Raw genomic sequence first — 15,895 nt, 5'->3', positions numbered from 1 at the left:
TTAAATTAACAAAAAAATTATAATATCCATGAAATATTTTTTAAAAAAATTCTAAATTAATTTTTTAATATTTTTTCTAAGAAATTTTAAAATTATTGCAAAAAAAAATCGCGATAAATAATTTTCCATAGTATAGATTTTGCCGAAGTTGCGTATTACCGTTTCCACGAAACCTCTAAATATTAGCACGAAATCTTCAATTCCTGGAAACGTTTTAGCAGCAAAAAGGGATTAAATCACATGATGTGGTTTTTCACCCGCTACTTAACGAACAATGGAAATATTTCGATTGAAAATATCTTTTTTTTTCATAACGCCGTTCATTGTTGCAGCATAATTTCTACTGAATAAAAAGGTAGCAGCTACAACGATATAATAATTGGTTCAAAAACCCATGGCGCTACATGGCAAACAATTTATTTTCATTTCACCGACACTATTATTGCGGTCTCATTCCACGTCGATGTTATCTCCGCGCCATACACCGAGCACAAAAAAAACATCTGGCATGGCGCCTAAGGAAATAAAATGTCACCCATTAAAATGTATGTGAAATATTTACACGCTGCCGTTTTTACGATGTTTTGCATGAGAAATAAAACGAAAACAAAAGGGAAATTATACGTTTGCAATAAATCGCATTTAATACTATTATTATTGTCATTATGACGATGTTATCAGTGGACAAAGCAATTACTGTTTAAGGAGATTTTGCGAAGCTCCATCGATACACTTCAATTTAAATGTAATGTGACACGACAAAAAAGACTCCTGCTGCGTAAATAGATCATAATAGGCATCTAAGGCAGTTGCGAGTGTGGGTAATTTATGAGTAGCAACAGGTCCTTTTTCTCGCACAAACATGAATAAAACATTCTTTTCTGTAAATAATTTATTGGGACGACACACGCTAGCGAGCAACTCATATTTCATTATGAAAATTTGCCTTTTTTTCGCGTATGCCCACACATGAGAACGACGCCGACGACGGCGGTCTGACATTTTTATGGCTTATTCTTCGTCGTTTTGTAAAGTCAAAATTTGATTAACTCTCGAGACTGGTAATCTTTTAATATTTTAATTCAGGGACATGTGTTTTGCGTTCTTTCTTTGGCTTTTTTGGACGAATCAAGTCTATTCAAGAGACACAAAAAAAATGTCAGCTGCAGTCGCTCGATTCACGAGAAACAAGTAGATTAAATTACTTTTTCGCAAAGCTCTTCAAAGCAAATAACAGTGAAAAAAATTGTCTGGACTGCATAAAGTAGTAAAGAGACATACCTACGTTTTTATTTACGATGAAAAAAGTACAGTTTTCGTATTTTTCTTGCAACGTAGTTTTTGTAAGCCGGCATTCAGATTGAAGAAATTTTACATTTGTCTGGATTGATTGTCATTTTAGAAAAAAAAGGAATTTTATTGAATTTATTGTTCTTTTGAGAAATATCAAGCCTTTCAATTCAACTTTATTAGTTTTTGACCGTTGTCAATATTTCAATTTTTTTATCATAATTTATTTTTTTTAGAAATAAAAATTTTGTAAAAATATGAAAAAAATTAAAAAAAAAAAAAATTAAAAAAAAATAAATTTAAAAAATAACAAAAAATAAAATTAAAAAAATTAAAGTTAAAAACTTGATGTAGCTGAATATTTTTTATTTATTTTAAAGAAAATAAATATGATAATAATTAATTTTAAATAATTTTTTTAAATTTTTTGTTTAATTAAAAGGAAATATCAAGGGTAAGAAAGTATGATGTCCTTTCGATCATCAAAAAAAAATAAAAATTATCTAAAAATTTTTTGAGGAAAAAATGATTTATCATATAAAAAAAGAGATTTTAATTTGATTTTATTATGAAAATTTCATAAAAATTAATTAAATGAAATTCTTTAAAAAATAAAATTTAAATAAAAAATTATTATTTTTTAATTTTTTATTTAAAAATTAAATTTTTTAATTAAATTCTTTTTTTTTATTAATTTCGTGTTTTTTATATTTTATTTGCATTTATAAAAATTTTATAAAAAAATAAATTCTTACAATTTTTGTAAAATATGCAATTTCTTTTTATTTTTTACCTAAATTAATTGATTGATTTTTGGATAAAAAATTATAACATTTTTATTTTTTTTCATAAAATTTTATAAAAAAAATTAAAAGAAAAATAATATAAAATATTTATTTACCTCACAAAAAAGGTCCTTAAAGCCCTTAACACGATGAGTTTCACATTTTTTCCTCATACGATACAAATCTAGATCATCCCCTTCTCAAATACACGCAAAAATCCGAACAATTCCTCTTTTTCTCGGAAAAAAAGACAAAATTACATTTGAAAAGCAACAAATATGACGAAGACGACGATGAAAAAAAAATATAATCAAGTTTCAATATGTTATAAATGTTAGATAAGAGTTTGATTGCCGCGCCGTCGCCCTCTCAAAATTGATCTATCCTTGTCCCAATGAATAAAAGTTTAATCAAGCATGCATTGCGCGCGTATTTTTTGATTTATGTTTTTATCGCAACTTTTTTTTTCAACACACATAACGTCACGAAGAACGAAGTGAATTGATGGAAGAGATTTTCTCTGTCGCAAAAGATTAAAAAGGGAACAAATTATCGGACTTGAATACACTTTGATTGACTGACACACACCCGTCATTTATTGCGAAAAAAACAATTTTGAATCGATTTCACTTGATAAATTGTAATTTGAGGTCATTGATTGTTCAAAAAATGAAAAAAAGAAAAAAACTTGAAGCATTATTAAAAAAAGGCAATTTGAAACCCGGTCGTTATAGAAACAGACATTGTTTTTATTGATACATTGTTATTTGCAAGCATCATTGGTCAAGGTTGGTCAGATGCAACAATGTAGAAATAATTGTTATTTTATTTTTTTGATGAAAATATTTTCACCGCAGATTTTTTTTTAAATTAAAATAAAAAATAATAATTAGATTAATTACATAACTGTAATGAAAATGGCTCAAATTCCAACAAAACTAATTAAAACTTTTGATAATCTCACAAAAAATAGTTGAATTTGATGGAATTTGTCGTAGCAAAACTTCCGTTTCGGTTAAATAAAATATCAAGAAATTTGCGTGATTTCCATTAAAATTTGATTAAAGTGCGCAAGTTTGTGTGTTATTGCATTAAATGCACCTGTTGTGCCAACGACGTCATGGCATCTATCTATGTACAATGTACATTGGCAAAAGTAGAGACGATATGTATCAGACCTTGATAAGGAGTTCAAGGACGCCCTAGATCGGATTTGTGTTGTCGTCATATGTCGGACAATTGTTGTTTGGAACATTTTTTCTTTCTTTCTTTCTTTCATTAAATGAAAAGCATCCTTGCTAATGAATTCCCTCCGGCGCGTTATGTACTTACATCGCATGCTAGCATTTTTTTTTACGTATTCATGAGTTAGGCGAGGAACTTTATTGCAAAAGTTTTATATGGAGCGCCGTTAATATTGTCATGAATTTTAATATCATATCGAAAAACATACAAAAATTTTCCAAGGAAAAATATTTCCGGGCATTTTTTGCACAAATACATATAATAATGAAATATTGAGTTAACCTGAAAAATTTTGTTATCATGAAATAAAAAAAAAATTATGCGCTTTTTTATTTTCTTTCTTGGAATAAAAATATGAATTTTTCACGATTTTTCATATATTTTTTATAGTTTTTTTTTATTTTTTAAAAAAATTATAAAATTTTTCTAGAAGTTTAGCTTCAATAATTTTTCAGAATTTTTTTCACTATGTAAGGTTAAGCTTAAAATGGTTTAAAAAAGAAAACTTAGATCGATGCACATCGCCCGATTTCATCGAAAAAAATATGGCATGAGATTTTTTGATGGTTTTGAGTTAATTAGGCCTAAACTAATCAAAAAAGTTAAAATTTTGGAATGAGCTTTTGAGATTTTAGACATTTTTAGTGGATTTGATGGTTTTTTAGTACCTCTTTGGTATACCCAACCGAGCTAAAAGTCCCTAAAAAATCTGAAGCTCATTCCAGAATTTTTAATTTAGGTTTTTTTGATTGCACCTAACTAACATGAAACTATCTAAAAATTTCATGCCATATTTATTTTTTGCGATGAAATGATGAAATCGGGTGATGTGCATGTATTTAAGGGTTTCGAAAAATGTTTCAAAATATGGACAAGGGTCAAAATTTCTTTCATTTCATGGTTTTAAGAGATAATTTTTGTTTTAAAAAACAAAACAAGTCGAACATAATACCGCATTTTTTCTTCGAAATGCGGTAAAAAATATGGCGGGTAGAACGAAATTTACGGGTCCGCTAGTTTTCACTAATTACTCGTCCAATCCAAATTAATTTGATGTCATTTAGGAAATAAATCAATTTTTTCTATCTCTTGACTTTAACAAGAGAATTACTTAACTGAAAAAGTAAAAAAAAAAGATTTTTTCTTATCTAACAAAGACAGATTTTTTTGGAATCATTTCCGAGCTTTGTCCTTTCTCAAATTAGATAATTTTCCCTTAGCGATTGGTTTATTAGTCCGTTTTTATCTCATTCTGTTTCATAGAGATTGACGTTGAAACAATCTCTCTTTGAAAGAAAAAAAAATTGTTGACCTTCCAAGAATTGTTAGAAACCAGTGTCTTTTTTCGTGAGTACATTGACATCAATTTTTACTGATTTTTTTGGATTTATTGGAATGAAAATTAATTTGAACTTTAATTTCATTTAATTTGATAATAAGGGTCAATTTTTTACTTTAAATTAATTTATAAAATCATATTTTAACGGACAGACTCCAAAAAATATTTTTGACTCAAAATCTCTTAAACATAATCCGCACCAAAACTCCTCGATGCCTGTTGATTCCATAAAAAATAATCCAAAACTTTCTCGAATATTTTATGAGACAAGTTTTTTGTTGCCTCCACTTGTACATAAAAGCATCGCAAGAACGATAAAGACCGTTAGAACCGTTTTCGATTAAAAAAGTTTTTTTATGCAAAACTATGAAAGTATCCTCTGGCGTATCGGGACATTGCCGTTCATCGCAGCGTCAGTCGAGCGAAAACAAACGCATGTCATAGCTAGACAATATTTGCTCATTTCCGATTTATTTGCTGTTTATTTGGGACGAGCGACACCAGATAACAGCGTTTTGAGCAAAAATAAATTGTCTGTCAAACGAAAATTGACGAAATCGACGCGGGGATCGTCATTAAAAGTCATGTGTGAAATTATCGCATGAATTGAGTTTCTGTTCCGTTCAAGAACATTAAGTCCAATTTATGTGACGAAGATTACGTCTACGAAAGATAGCATCAGAGGCATTTACATGCGCGTCATCGTCAGTAACTTACAACAATAAAGAAAAAAAAATAGTTCATGGCCTATTGAGTGAAAATAGTGAGTTAGTGAATGCAAAGAAAACAGTCACGAAGAAAAAATATATCAAGGTCTCTTTATTATTATGATTGCCTTTTCTTCTTGTACCACCACTACTGCCACCAGTTGATTGTTAATTTCATTGTGCGACGACGACGACGTACGACGACATGGTTTCCTGGCAATTGTTCATCCTCTTAAAAAATATTTTCTGTCTCTGTCGTTCCTTTTATTCACTAATTAAATGAGGGATAGAGAATTTCTTACAAATGCTGCATGACATTAGGTTGCCAGCACGTTGCCATCACCGGATCGGACGCAAGCCATTTATTGTGTGTCTTAAGTTGTTATTACCAACTTGCTTGCCCGCTGGAAAAATATTGTACCAAATTTGCCATTGTAAAAAAAAAAATAAAATATCAAAAATAAAAAAAATAGTTATTAATAGAAAATCACTTGCATTGATTGACTGTAGAAAATTTTAAAATTGGAAAAATTCTTAATGTGAAAATATAAAATGCCAAAAATCTGTCAAAAATTTAGATATTTTTGTAAAAATTCAAAAATATGCTTAAATTATAAATTTATCAAAAAATATGAAAATTATGCAATGTGAAGTTGGACTCAAAAGACTCAAAATTGCATTGACGACTGGAAAAAATATGTATATAAATTTTTTTGCCAAGCTTAATGATTGGTTTCACGATTTTCATTCAAAAATTGATGTTTTTATGCTTAGACAGGCCATTTTTCAACAAATCTCTTTTGAAAAACAAAAAATTACTGCACTAAAATTTTGTAAAATAATTTCTCTTTGTTGTCACAAATATTTATTTATACTCGTTTTGTTAAAATATCGCAATTTTTGACCGTTGATCAACATTTACGTTGTTTAATAAATAGAAATAACTGACAAAAATTTTTTGAAAAATAATTTTAGTATATTTTTAAAAACATATTTTTAGAGAAGAAAATTCATATTTAACATTTTGTTTTAATTCTATTTTTTTAAAAACAAAAATTTATCGATTTCAAAAGTTTTTTAAAAAATTTCCTGAAAAATAATGGAAAAGGCCAAAAACCCACTAAAACGATTTTTTTCGATGAAATTTTTATAATATTTTGCCCTACTCACTTTTGGATTCTAAAATGGGGCATCGGACAAAATTTATTTTGAGCAAATAAGAGAAATTTTCTACTAATATAAGATTTTTGTTTAAAAACTTTTAATTTATTTGAAAATGTTAAAAAAATTACATTTTTGAGCGAAATTTGCTTAAAAACTGGAAATGTTTTGAAGATAAATATATTTTTTAAGTAGATATAGTTTGAAAATTCCATTAAAAAATATATTTTTTTCAAAGCATTTTCAATGTTCAAGCAAATTTCGCTCAAGCTGTGTTGATTTGAACAAAAAATGTTAATTTAACACAAAAAAATAGTTAGCTACATATTTTTTTTTGTTAATTTAACTCATTTTCTGTGTTATTTCAACACATTTGATAATCTTAAATTGCTACAAAATTTCACCATTGAGTTCTGACTGCTAAAAAAAGCAATGCAAACACACAGAGACACACAAAATTAATCCAATCTACATCGAAATTTATGTTTCCTTCCTTCATCCAGTTGTCTCCCACACATAATAATGATAAAGTCTCTCAGCAACTCGACCTTGCATGACCATCAAAAGGAGAGAAAAAAGGGTTACCTGGCAATACAATCATCATATCATCTTCTCAGTAGGAAACGTTTATTGCTCGACCCTCTCCCTTAATTTATATGCTAACATTTATTTTGTGTCGAGGCACGTTCGTGTGCATCGCACTAATGCCATAAACAAAGTACGAGCACTTCAAACCAGATTTATGCGTTGTAATTGTTTACGGATCAATTGTGTGCTTTACTACAAGTCCAATATTTATGAAAGACATTGATTTGATTTACAATGCATTATTTGTACTTTGCTACTTAGTTACTCGGAAACTGATTAAATTTGCTTTAATTTAATAATAAAGCAAACAAAGAGCTCCTAACCACTTTGAAATTCCGATCAAAAGTCACGAGTTCCGAAAATTCGCAGAAAACTTTGGCGCACAAAACCGCCCAATTATTTAGTGTTGTCAACCACAGAATTGCCGCCGTACCCTTGTCGTCGTCATCGTCGACGGTAACATGTCGCCTTTGATGTTGATGAACGCATTTTTGCGTAAAAAGCCACGTGTCGAAGCACCGTGATGTTGTCGATGCCAACGGTATCAAAGTAATATCGATGAAATTATGTTTTGCTAGAAAAAAAATATGATAATATCGAGATGACACGTTTGTTTACAAGCTATATAGACTTTTCTTGAGAAGTGAGAAGCTCCAAAGTGACGCACGTGTAGCAATTGTCATGTTTGGATACTTTACATAAGAAGAAAAAAATATACATTTCTTATAATAGAAAAAAAAAATTACAAAAGTCAACATTGTCGTTTGTGGTAAGAGAACATCGAAAGTTCATCGTTTTACGATTACGACTGAGAAATAGAAGCAGAATTGGAGGGATAAAAATTAAATATTTAGATACATCCTCTTTAATTGCGTGGGTGGTTTTTAGTGAAAATTGTGGTGTCTCGTAGTTAAAAAGAAACAAATTTATTTAAAAAAAAACAATTTCTTGTGAATTTTTATCAAAAAAAATTTTTTTTAATTTTTTAATATAAATTTTTGAGTCAAAAAAATTAAAAAAAAAATTATTTTAATTTTTTTAAAATAAACTTTTTATTTTCGTTCACATTTAATTTTAATAGAAATATGTTTTTCTATTAAAATAAAGAACGCCGAGAATTCCAATTTTAACAACCTAAATTCTTAGGTATAATCTAAGGTACAATACCGAAATTATTTTGTTTAATTGGGAATCATCGGCATTCTTCATTTAATATCATTCATTTAAATTTTAGTATCTGTCGTAAAATATTTTATTTATTTTTTTTTTGTAAATTTAAAATATGTAAGATATATATAAGAATATATAAGATTTTTTTTGGGATAAATTATTTTTTATTATTTTTTTAAATCAAAGGTTTTTTTATTTAAAAAAAAATTTAAAAAAAATAAAATTTATAAAAATTTCAATTTTAACTTATAATTTTTTTAAAATTTAATTAAAAAAATTAAATATTTTTTTTTCAAATAAAATAAATTCATTATTTTATTATTTTTTATAAAAATTATTTTTTTAATAAATAAATAAATTTTTTTTTATTAATTAAATTAAAATAATTTTTTCATATTATTATATTAAAAATCTTTTTTTGGTCAAAAAATCAAAAAAATTGTCCAAAATGTGCTTATCAGATTTTTCATACTTCTTGTTGCTTTTTGTACATAATTTTGCGAAAGATTAATTTTTCACACTGCAAAAAAGGGAAAACCTCTTCGTTGATAAATACAGGTGATAAAGTCTCTTATTACCACAATTACTTTTCGAGTGTCATTGTATTCGAGTCGGTCTCCAACATTGTATGTTGTGCAAAGAGAAAAGAAAATAATGACACCCTCTTGCTTACTTATTGCTATCGAGGCAGGTACTTACGGTACCTTCGTAATGGAAACGCATGAAAAAAGAAGAATTTGAGAAATTATTTTTTTAGAGAGAGAAACGAAGTCAAGTGAACGAACAGAAGCCAGAGTGATATCTTTCTTATATCGATAAAATAATACTTTGTTGCTCGAAACCGATTATGTTCGAGACATCCCACACAAATATGAACATTTTTTTTCTCGTACCTGTAGGTACTTTTTCTCTTATTTGCCGAGAGAAAAAAAAGTTTCAATTACTTATTCGTCTTGCGTTTTGTTATTTTTTATTATAATTTTTTGCAAAGTTTTCATATTTTTTCTCTTTTTTATCGCATTTTCTTGCTTCATCTTGAAGAATGGAATTTTCAGGTGAATGAATGCGACGTGCCTTAACTTACTCAGTCACACTCAATCACTTTTAATCGATTTATTTTGTAAGTTTATTTAACAGAATTTGCTTTGCACATTTTTTTCTTAAACAAAAATTAGTTTTTTACGATTAAAAGTTTGTTTGTTGATTAAAAAATCAAAAAATTGAATTAAATTGTCTAGAAGTCTGAAAAATGTGAATTTTCAATTTATTTTTTGTCACGTTTTCCCATTACACGCATAAATTTCCCCAAAAATAACGTCATGTGTTGATTATTTCACTGACGACGTGTTTGTTGGCACCCAAAAAGTTAATTATTTCAAGCAATTAACCACAAAACACAAACACATCACAAGCACTTTTGACACTTTTATCAACGCGTCGATGCCATAAACTCAACTCAATCATCGCGCAACATGAGATTCAAATGAGCCCAATATTTGCCCAAACAGACATGCAGCTGAGTAAGCACAACGCAAAACAACAAAAAAAAGGCACAAAGTTTACATTATTCTGCCGCCTCACACCGCTGCCGCCGCATCACTGCCAACAATATTTTACACATGATCGAAGTGGGTTCATGCTGGAAAATTGTTTGCTTATCACTTGTCTGACGGAACGGAACGAAACGGAAACAATTTCGTAATAAAAAAAAAATATGAATTCCAAAAAGTCAAGAGTCGAAAGTTGTCCATAAATAAAATGAAAAGTAAACATCCCTTTTTTCGAGTATTTTTTGCTCATTTTTTTCATTGCCACATTTTTTGTTGCAAATGTGGACAATGTTTTTGTTATGGATGAACGATTTTTTAAAAACTTTTTTATTATAAAAAGGCGAAAGTAATTATCGGAAGTATTTTGCCTTAAATCTAAGTTTGATTAATAAGATAAATAAAAGTTTTTTAATTAAAAAAATAATAAATTTATTGGAAAATTGATAAAATTGGTTCTTCTAAAATTTTTATTTTTTTAATCAATTAAAAATTAATTAAAACTAAATTTTATTTTTAATTTAATTTTTATTTTTATTTAAAATATTATTTATTTATTTGTTTAAATTTTATTTTTTTTTTTAAATATATATTATTCAATTTTTGGTTTATTTTAATTATTTAATTTTAATAATTCCGTTAAATAATAATTATTTAAATTTTAATTTTTTGCGATTTTTTTGTTTATGGGCTCAAAATCATTTTTTTCATTAAAAATTAAAAAAATGAAAATATACCAAAATAAAAGTTTTTTAATTAAAAAAATTAATAAATTAATAATAGCTTTTCCTTCAAATTTCAAAATTTTAATCGGTTAACAAAATTTAATTTAGTTTTATTAAAAATAAAATTAATTAATAAAAATTAAAAAATAAATTAATTCTAAATTTAAAATATTTTCAATTAAATATTAATTTAAAAAATTATATTTAATTAATAATTTTAATTAATTAATTTATTTTTTATTAATTATTTAAATTTAATTAATTTATTTATTTCAGAAACTATTAAAAATTTTTCTCAATTTAAAAAAATAATTAATTAAAAAAAAATTAATTATTTCAATTTTAATTTTTTAAAAATTTTTTTAATTAAAATTTATAAATAAAAAATTAATTAAAAACATTTTTAAATTTATTTTTGGAAATTTAAAAAAATTTAAATAAAATTAAAATTATATTAAAATTAATTAATAAGTAGTTAAAATTTAAATTAAAAAAAATTTAAAGTTATTTCAATCAAAAAATTTAATTCAATTTTTAAAACTTTTTTTATTTTTTTGAAATTTATAAAAAAATTTTTAAATTAAAAATTTCTTAAAAAAAAAAGTTTCTAAAAAAATATCAATGCGAACAGAAAAAATATGTTCAATATGAGGATTTAGAATCCAGGAAGCCAAAAAAACAAAAAAATGTCAAAGTACCATACATCACTTGATATTATTTGCACAAAGTCTGGATTATTTAGCCACGCAAATAGAACTTTTTAACAGACTATGCGACTCACAAAAGAATCCCAGGCATTGTTACAAAGATGTTTGTCTTGCTTTGTGATTGAATGTCGGAAAATGTGTCCTTTGAAGAAGCAACAATTCGTGCATTTGACATGCTTTTGATACATAATTCGCTCTTTGAAAAGCCATCAAGACAACGACGTCACTTGCAATGTGTAAGTCCCATATATTTATTTTAATGGACTTTTTTGTCTCTCTGTGGTAAAAAGGTCATTATTGTCGTATAAAATTACCATCATCATCATCATCATCGTCGTCGTCGTTGACTTCCATAAGCCCAAGCCAATTATCTCTTGTTTTTATTTCATCCCTGCGCAGATCGAAAATGAATAAAATTTAAATTAAACCATAACAATAAATAATAAAAAAAGACAATCAGCAACTGTTAACATCATTAAAGTAAAAAAAAAAATAAATCGTCAAAATTAACATCAACATGAGTGGCTTAGGAGCAGCTGCCTGCTTGTTAACACACAAAAAAATCGAGTCATGGAGTCGAATAGCGAAGGAACGTGTAAACGCTGTTCGGCGAATCAGCGAAGATCGGGACAAGTCACGCGATTCGGTGTCGTCGTCGCCACCAACTTCAGCCTCGACATCGCTTACGAACGATTCGCAGGACTTAACGTCATCCATGGAGGTAAGGAGGAGACGCCTGGTTATTTATTTTAAAAAATCATTATTGCAACAGGTCATGCAATTAATTTTTTTTTTGTGTAAAGTATGTCACTCTGCTCGAGTAATTTCGAAAAATTTCGTTCGTCGGAATAAATTTCCACAGAAACTTTTGATTTTTCCTTTTTTGTGTCCTCATTTACGGCTGTATTACGCAGGTAGGTATTGTTTGCCATTGTTTTACGGTTTCCAGGAAGGATATTTCGTATTTTGATCAAAACAAAAGGATCAAAGTGGAGATAATTATGTGGCCCTTGTAAATACGTTTTGTTGACACTCCCTTTCGGAATGTTCCGGTGTCCCTTTCGACATGAAGACAGACGAAAAGTTTTCAGCTGAAATTAAATTCCTGCGAAATTGCAATCAATTTACCAAGTTGGACGTTCTTGCGAAAAGAAAACATAAAAAAAACTGCGCTGGAATGAGGAACGCAAACAAAAAAGAAGCTGTCAGCACCGAGAAGAAGAAAAAATTATTTATATAACCCAAAGTCAAAAAGGAGAAAAAAATAAATAAATATAGTTTTTAGCGGTTTTTTGACATCTAAGTCTACTTTTCTCAAAATTTTTTAATTGGAAATAGTATTTCTTGAAAAAACAAACAAAATTTAATTAATATTCTCGTTATTTTGAGACGGCGACGACGATAAAATTACGCGAACATTACTTAATAAAATTTTGCTAATTAAGTAATTGAGCCGCATGACTAAAAATAGAACAGGTTTCAAGTGGTAACGTGTTGTTCCAAACCACACCAGCATCCTTGTCAAAGTTCAAGTGTCTTTTCGGAGGTTATTCACAGATTTAAAAAAAATAAAAAAAAATTGAAAACCTTTAAAAAATTGAAAAAAGGGGAATATTTTGACACTAAATGTGTCCCTTGTCTCACAAATAGCTAACGGGAGGGTAAAAGATTGACAAAATCGGAAAATTAAAATAATTTTTTTTTCATTCGAGTATTTTTGACCTTGTTCCATTTTTCAAGTACACTGAATCCATTTTGATTGACGTAATAATTGTATTCAGAAGGATGCCTGAAGGATGGTCCACCTGGATTTTTATATTTTTTTAATACAAATATTTTTCTTTGTTTACATCGTTACAACAGGCAGGCATTTTTATATGTAAAATATAATTCTTTAACCCATTTATCTTCGTTTCTGTCAGACCATTTGTGAGTTGCTTTCAGAAACAGAGAAAAAAATAGATGCTGGCTGTTTAAATGAATTTATTGTTTAATTTTTATCTCATTCCCCGTTTTTTTTTGTTGTTGCTTTGTTGTTGCAGGAATGTAGTGTGCCGAAGGACTCGCCGATACCAATTCAACCGCCTACATCTGTGCCCTCACACTCGATCAACACGGAATTGCTGCGTGGCCCCTTGGAAATTAGTCCGAGTCCGTTGCACCAGCAGCTACAGCACCAAAGTCGTTCATTTCCACCGAGATTACAACGCACACCATCCATCTCTAGTCAAAGTAGCTTAGATAGTGCACCGTCACGGCATTCGGTGAGTGTGAACAAACATTTTTTTTATCTAGTGAGTTGTGAGGAGTTTTTGTTTCGAAAGATGAAAAAAATATTAATGAAAAAAAAATTAATTTTAATTATTTTTGAAAATGTCATTTTGAAAAGAAAAATATTTTTGTTTTCGGTAAAAATAATTTTTTTAACAAACAGTTTTTTTTACAAAAATTAAATTTATTTTTTAAAAATATGAATATAACATATTTTTTAATCAAAAAATAATGTTTGGCTTTATTTAAAAATTTAATATCGTTATTTTTTTTACTTTTATTTTTAAATAAAAATTAATTAAATTTTTAAGAAAATTAAATTTTAACAAAATTTTTTTAATTAAAAAAAATTAATTTAATTAAATTTAATTAAAACTTTTTATTTTTAAATTTATTGATTTTTTATCTTTAAAAATTCAATGATGAAGTAAAAAAAAATAAAAAAAAATATTTTTAATTTTTTTATTCAATTAAATAATTAATTAATTTCATTAAATTTAATTTTAAAATTATCTTTTTATTTTTTTATAACAATTTTTTAATTTCTTATTTTTTAATTTAATTATTTGAATTATTTTATTAAAAAAAGTTTTCGATTGTTTATCAGTGAGTTTTAAATTATTATTTTTTAAAAATTAAATTTTTATTTATTTTTATTTAATTTTTTTTTATTTAAATAAAAAATGAATTAATTTAATTTTAAAATAATCTTTTTAAGTTTTTATTAAATTTTTTTTTAATTTAATTCAAAATTTAATTTATTTTATAAATAAATGAACTGAAAACATTTCACATTGCAACATTTTTATCTCTAAGATAAAATTTTACAAAAAAAAAATTCTCGATGTTTCTTAGAACATCTACATTCCGAGACATGTTCAACATTACAACCTGATGACAACAAACTAACATTATATGGCGACCGATTGTCGGATGCCTTTTTCCTACATCTCTCTTCCTCTAATACAAACAAACATGCAATATTCATGCTTCATTTATTCTTATTTCGTTTGACATTTCTTCTTAATTAATTTTGTGTCACATCGTTGTCGCATGATAAAAGCCGACAAGAACACAGGCAGCAAATTGATTTTACATTTTTTGTGCTTCATCACACGAGAGACTATCAATACTTTTCACTCCTTTCATGTCACGAAAACTTTTCCTTGGAAAAATTTTGTAATTCATTTAGCACAAAGTTTCCATTTAAATAATAAGAAAGATAATTAGGGAGAAAATTTACTCACACACTCACCGTCTCATTAAACAAAGAGGATTCTAAGTGCTTCATTTACGCTTGGGAAATGTATTTTTGTCGTTTCATATTCATTCGTTTATTTTGGTGAACAAACAGAATTATCGTGATTTACATGTTTCAAAAGTTTTTTGCATGACACAAGGATAATGATGACGCCGATGAAAACGTGCAAAAAAGTCACATGTAGTTGTTTCAAAATCAACATTTACTTCTCGTTAGTGTTGCATTTTTAATACATTCGTCAAGCAAATGTATGTGTGTTTGTCTGGTTTGAAAAGATTTCAGTCATCCAGAAGAATCGTTACTTTAACCACGTTTCAAACGTGCCTCATTAAAAATTGTACCGATGACGACGTTACCTTGGAAATGTCTTTCATCTGTGTGCGAAATAAAACTTGAGATGTTTGTTGTTTATTTATGTATGCAAAAACAAAGTCATTTCCCGAAAAGTTTCGAAGCTGTTTGGCTTCCATTCATTCTTTCGAGTTATTTGATCATTATTATACTGGAAACATCGTTTATGGGTTTTGATCATAATATTGATACAAGTTTGTTGTGTGAACAGGAAAAAAAAAGTTTTTTAAGAGACTTTTATTTAATATGGGAAACAACAAGTAGGAAAACATGCGTCACAACTTTTATAAAATGTTTATTTATATTTACTTTTTAAAGAACTTAAATTAAATGTAAATATTGTCTCTTCGAAGGACGTTACAATTTTTATACCTACTTACTACTGCCATAGTGATGAAGAGTCATGGCAAAAAAATAAATAAATAAAATATGCTTTTTATGAAAAAATAAACTAAAATATAGAAAATATAAAATTTAAATTATTTACCCAAAACACATTCTTAAATATTACAAAAATTCTAAAGGCCCAATGAAAATTCAAATAATTTCCCTATGTTAGAAATATGGCCCAAGTACATTCAGAAAATTTGACCCAATCGAATTTTTTCAATTTATGACCCAGTGAACATTTTAAAATTTTCCCAATGCAAATTTTTAAAATTTGTTCCAATTTCCAAACTATAATTTTGCCCCGAGGCATATTCTATTTTTTTTTATCCAAAACACTTTTGAAAAATTTGGCCCAGTT

At 27.2% G+C, this 15,895-nt stretch overlaps 1 protein-coding gene across 2 annotated transcripts in view; it reads left to right on the top strand.

The window, feature by feature from the left end:
- The window catches only part of LOC134826893 (synaptotagmin-6), a 40,719-nt gene that overhangs the window by 20,260 nt on the left and 4,564 nt on the right, over positions 1-15,895 (top strand). For both annotated transcript variants that reach the window (XM_063839396.1, XM_063839395.1), the window contains exon 4: positions 13,307-13,528. In XM_063839396.1, the coding sequence (XP_063695466.1) occupies positions 13,307-13,528 (222 nt within the window). The remainder of the gene's footprint in view (positions 1-13,306; positions 13,529-15,895) is intronic.

This window comes from Culicoides brevitarsis, chromosome 1, assembly GCF_036172545.1.
Source record: "Culicoides brevitarsis isolate CSIRO-B50_1 chromosome 1, AGI_CSIRO_Cbre_v1, whole genome shotgun sequence".
NCBI lineage: Eukaryota > Metazoa > Arthropoda > Insecta > Diptera > Ceratopogonidae > Culicoides > Culicoides brevitarsis.
Note: the sequence above shows the minus strand (reverse complement) of the source record. Positions and strands in the feature narration are given on the sequence as shown.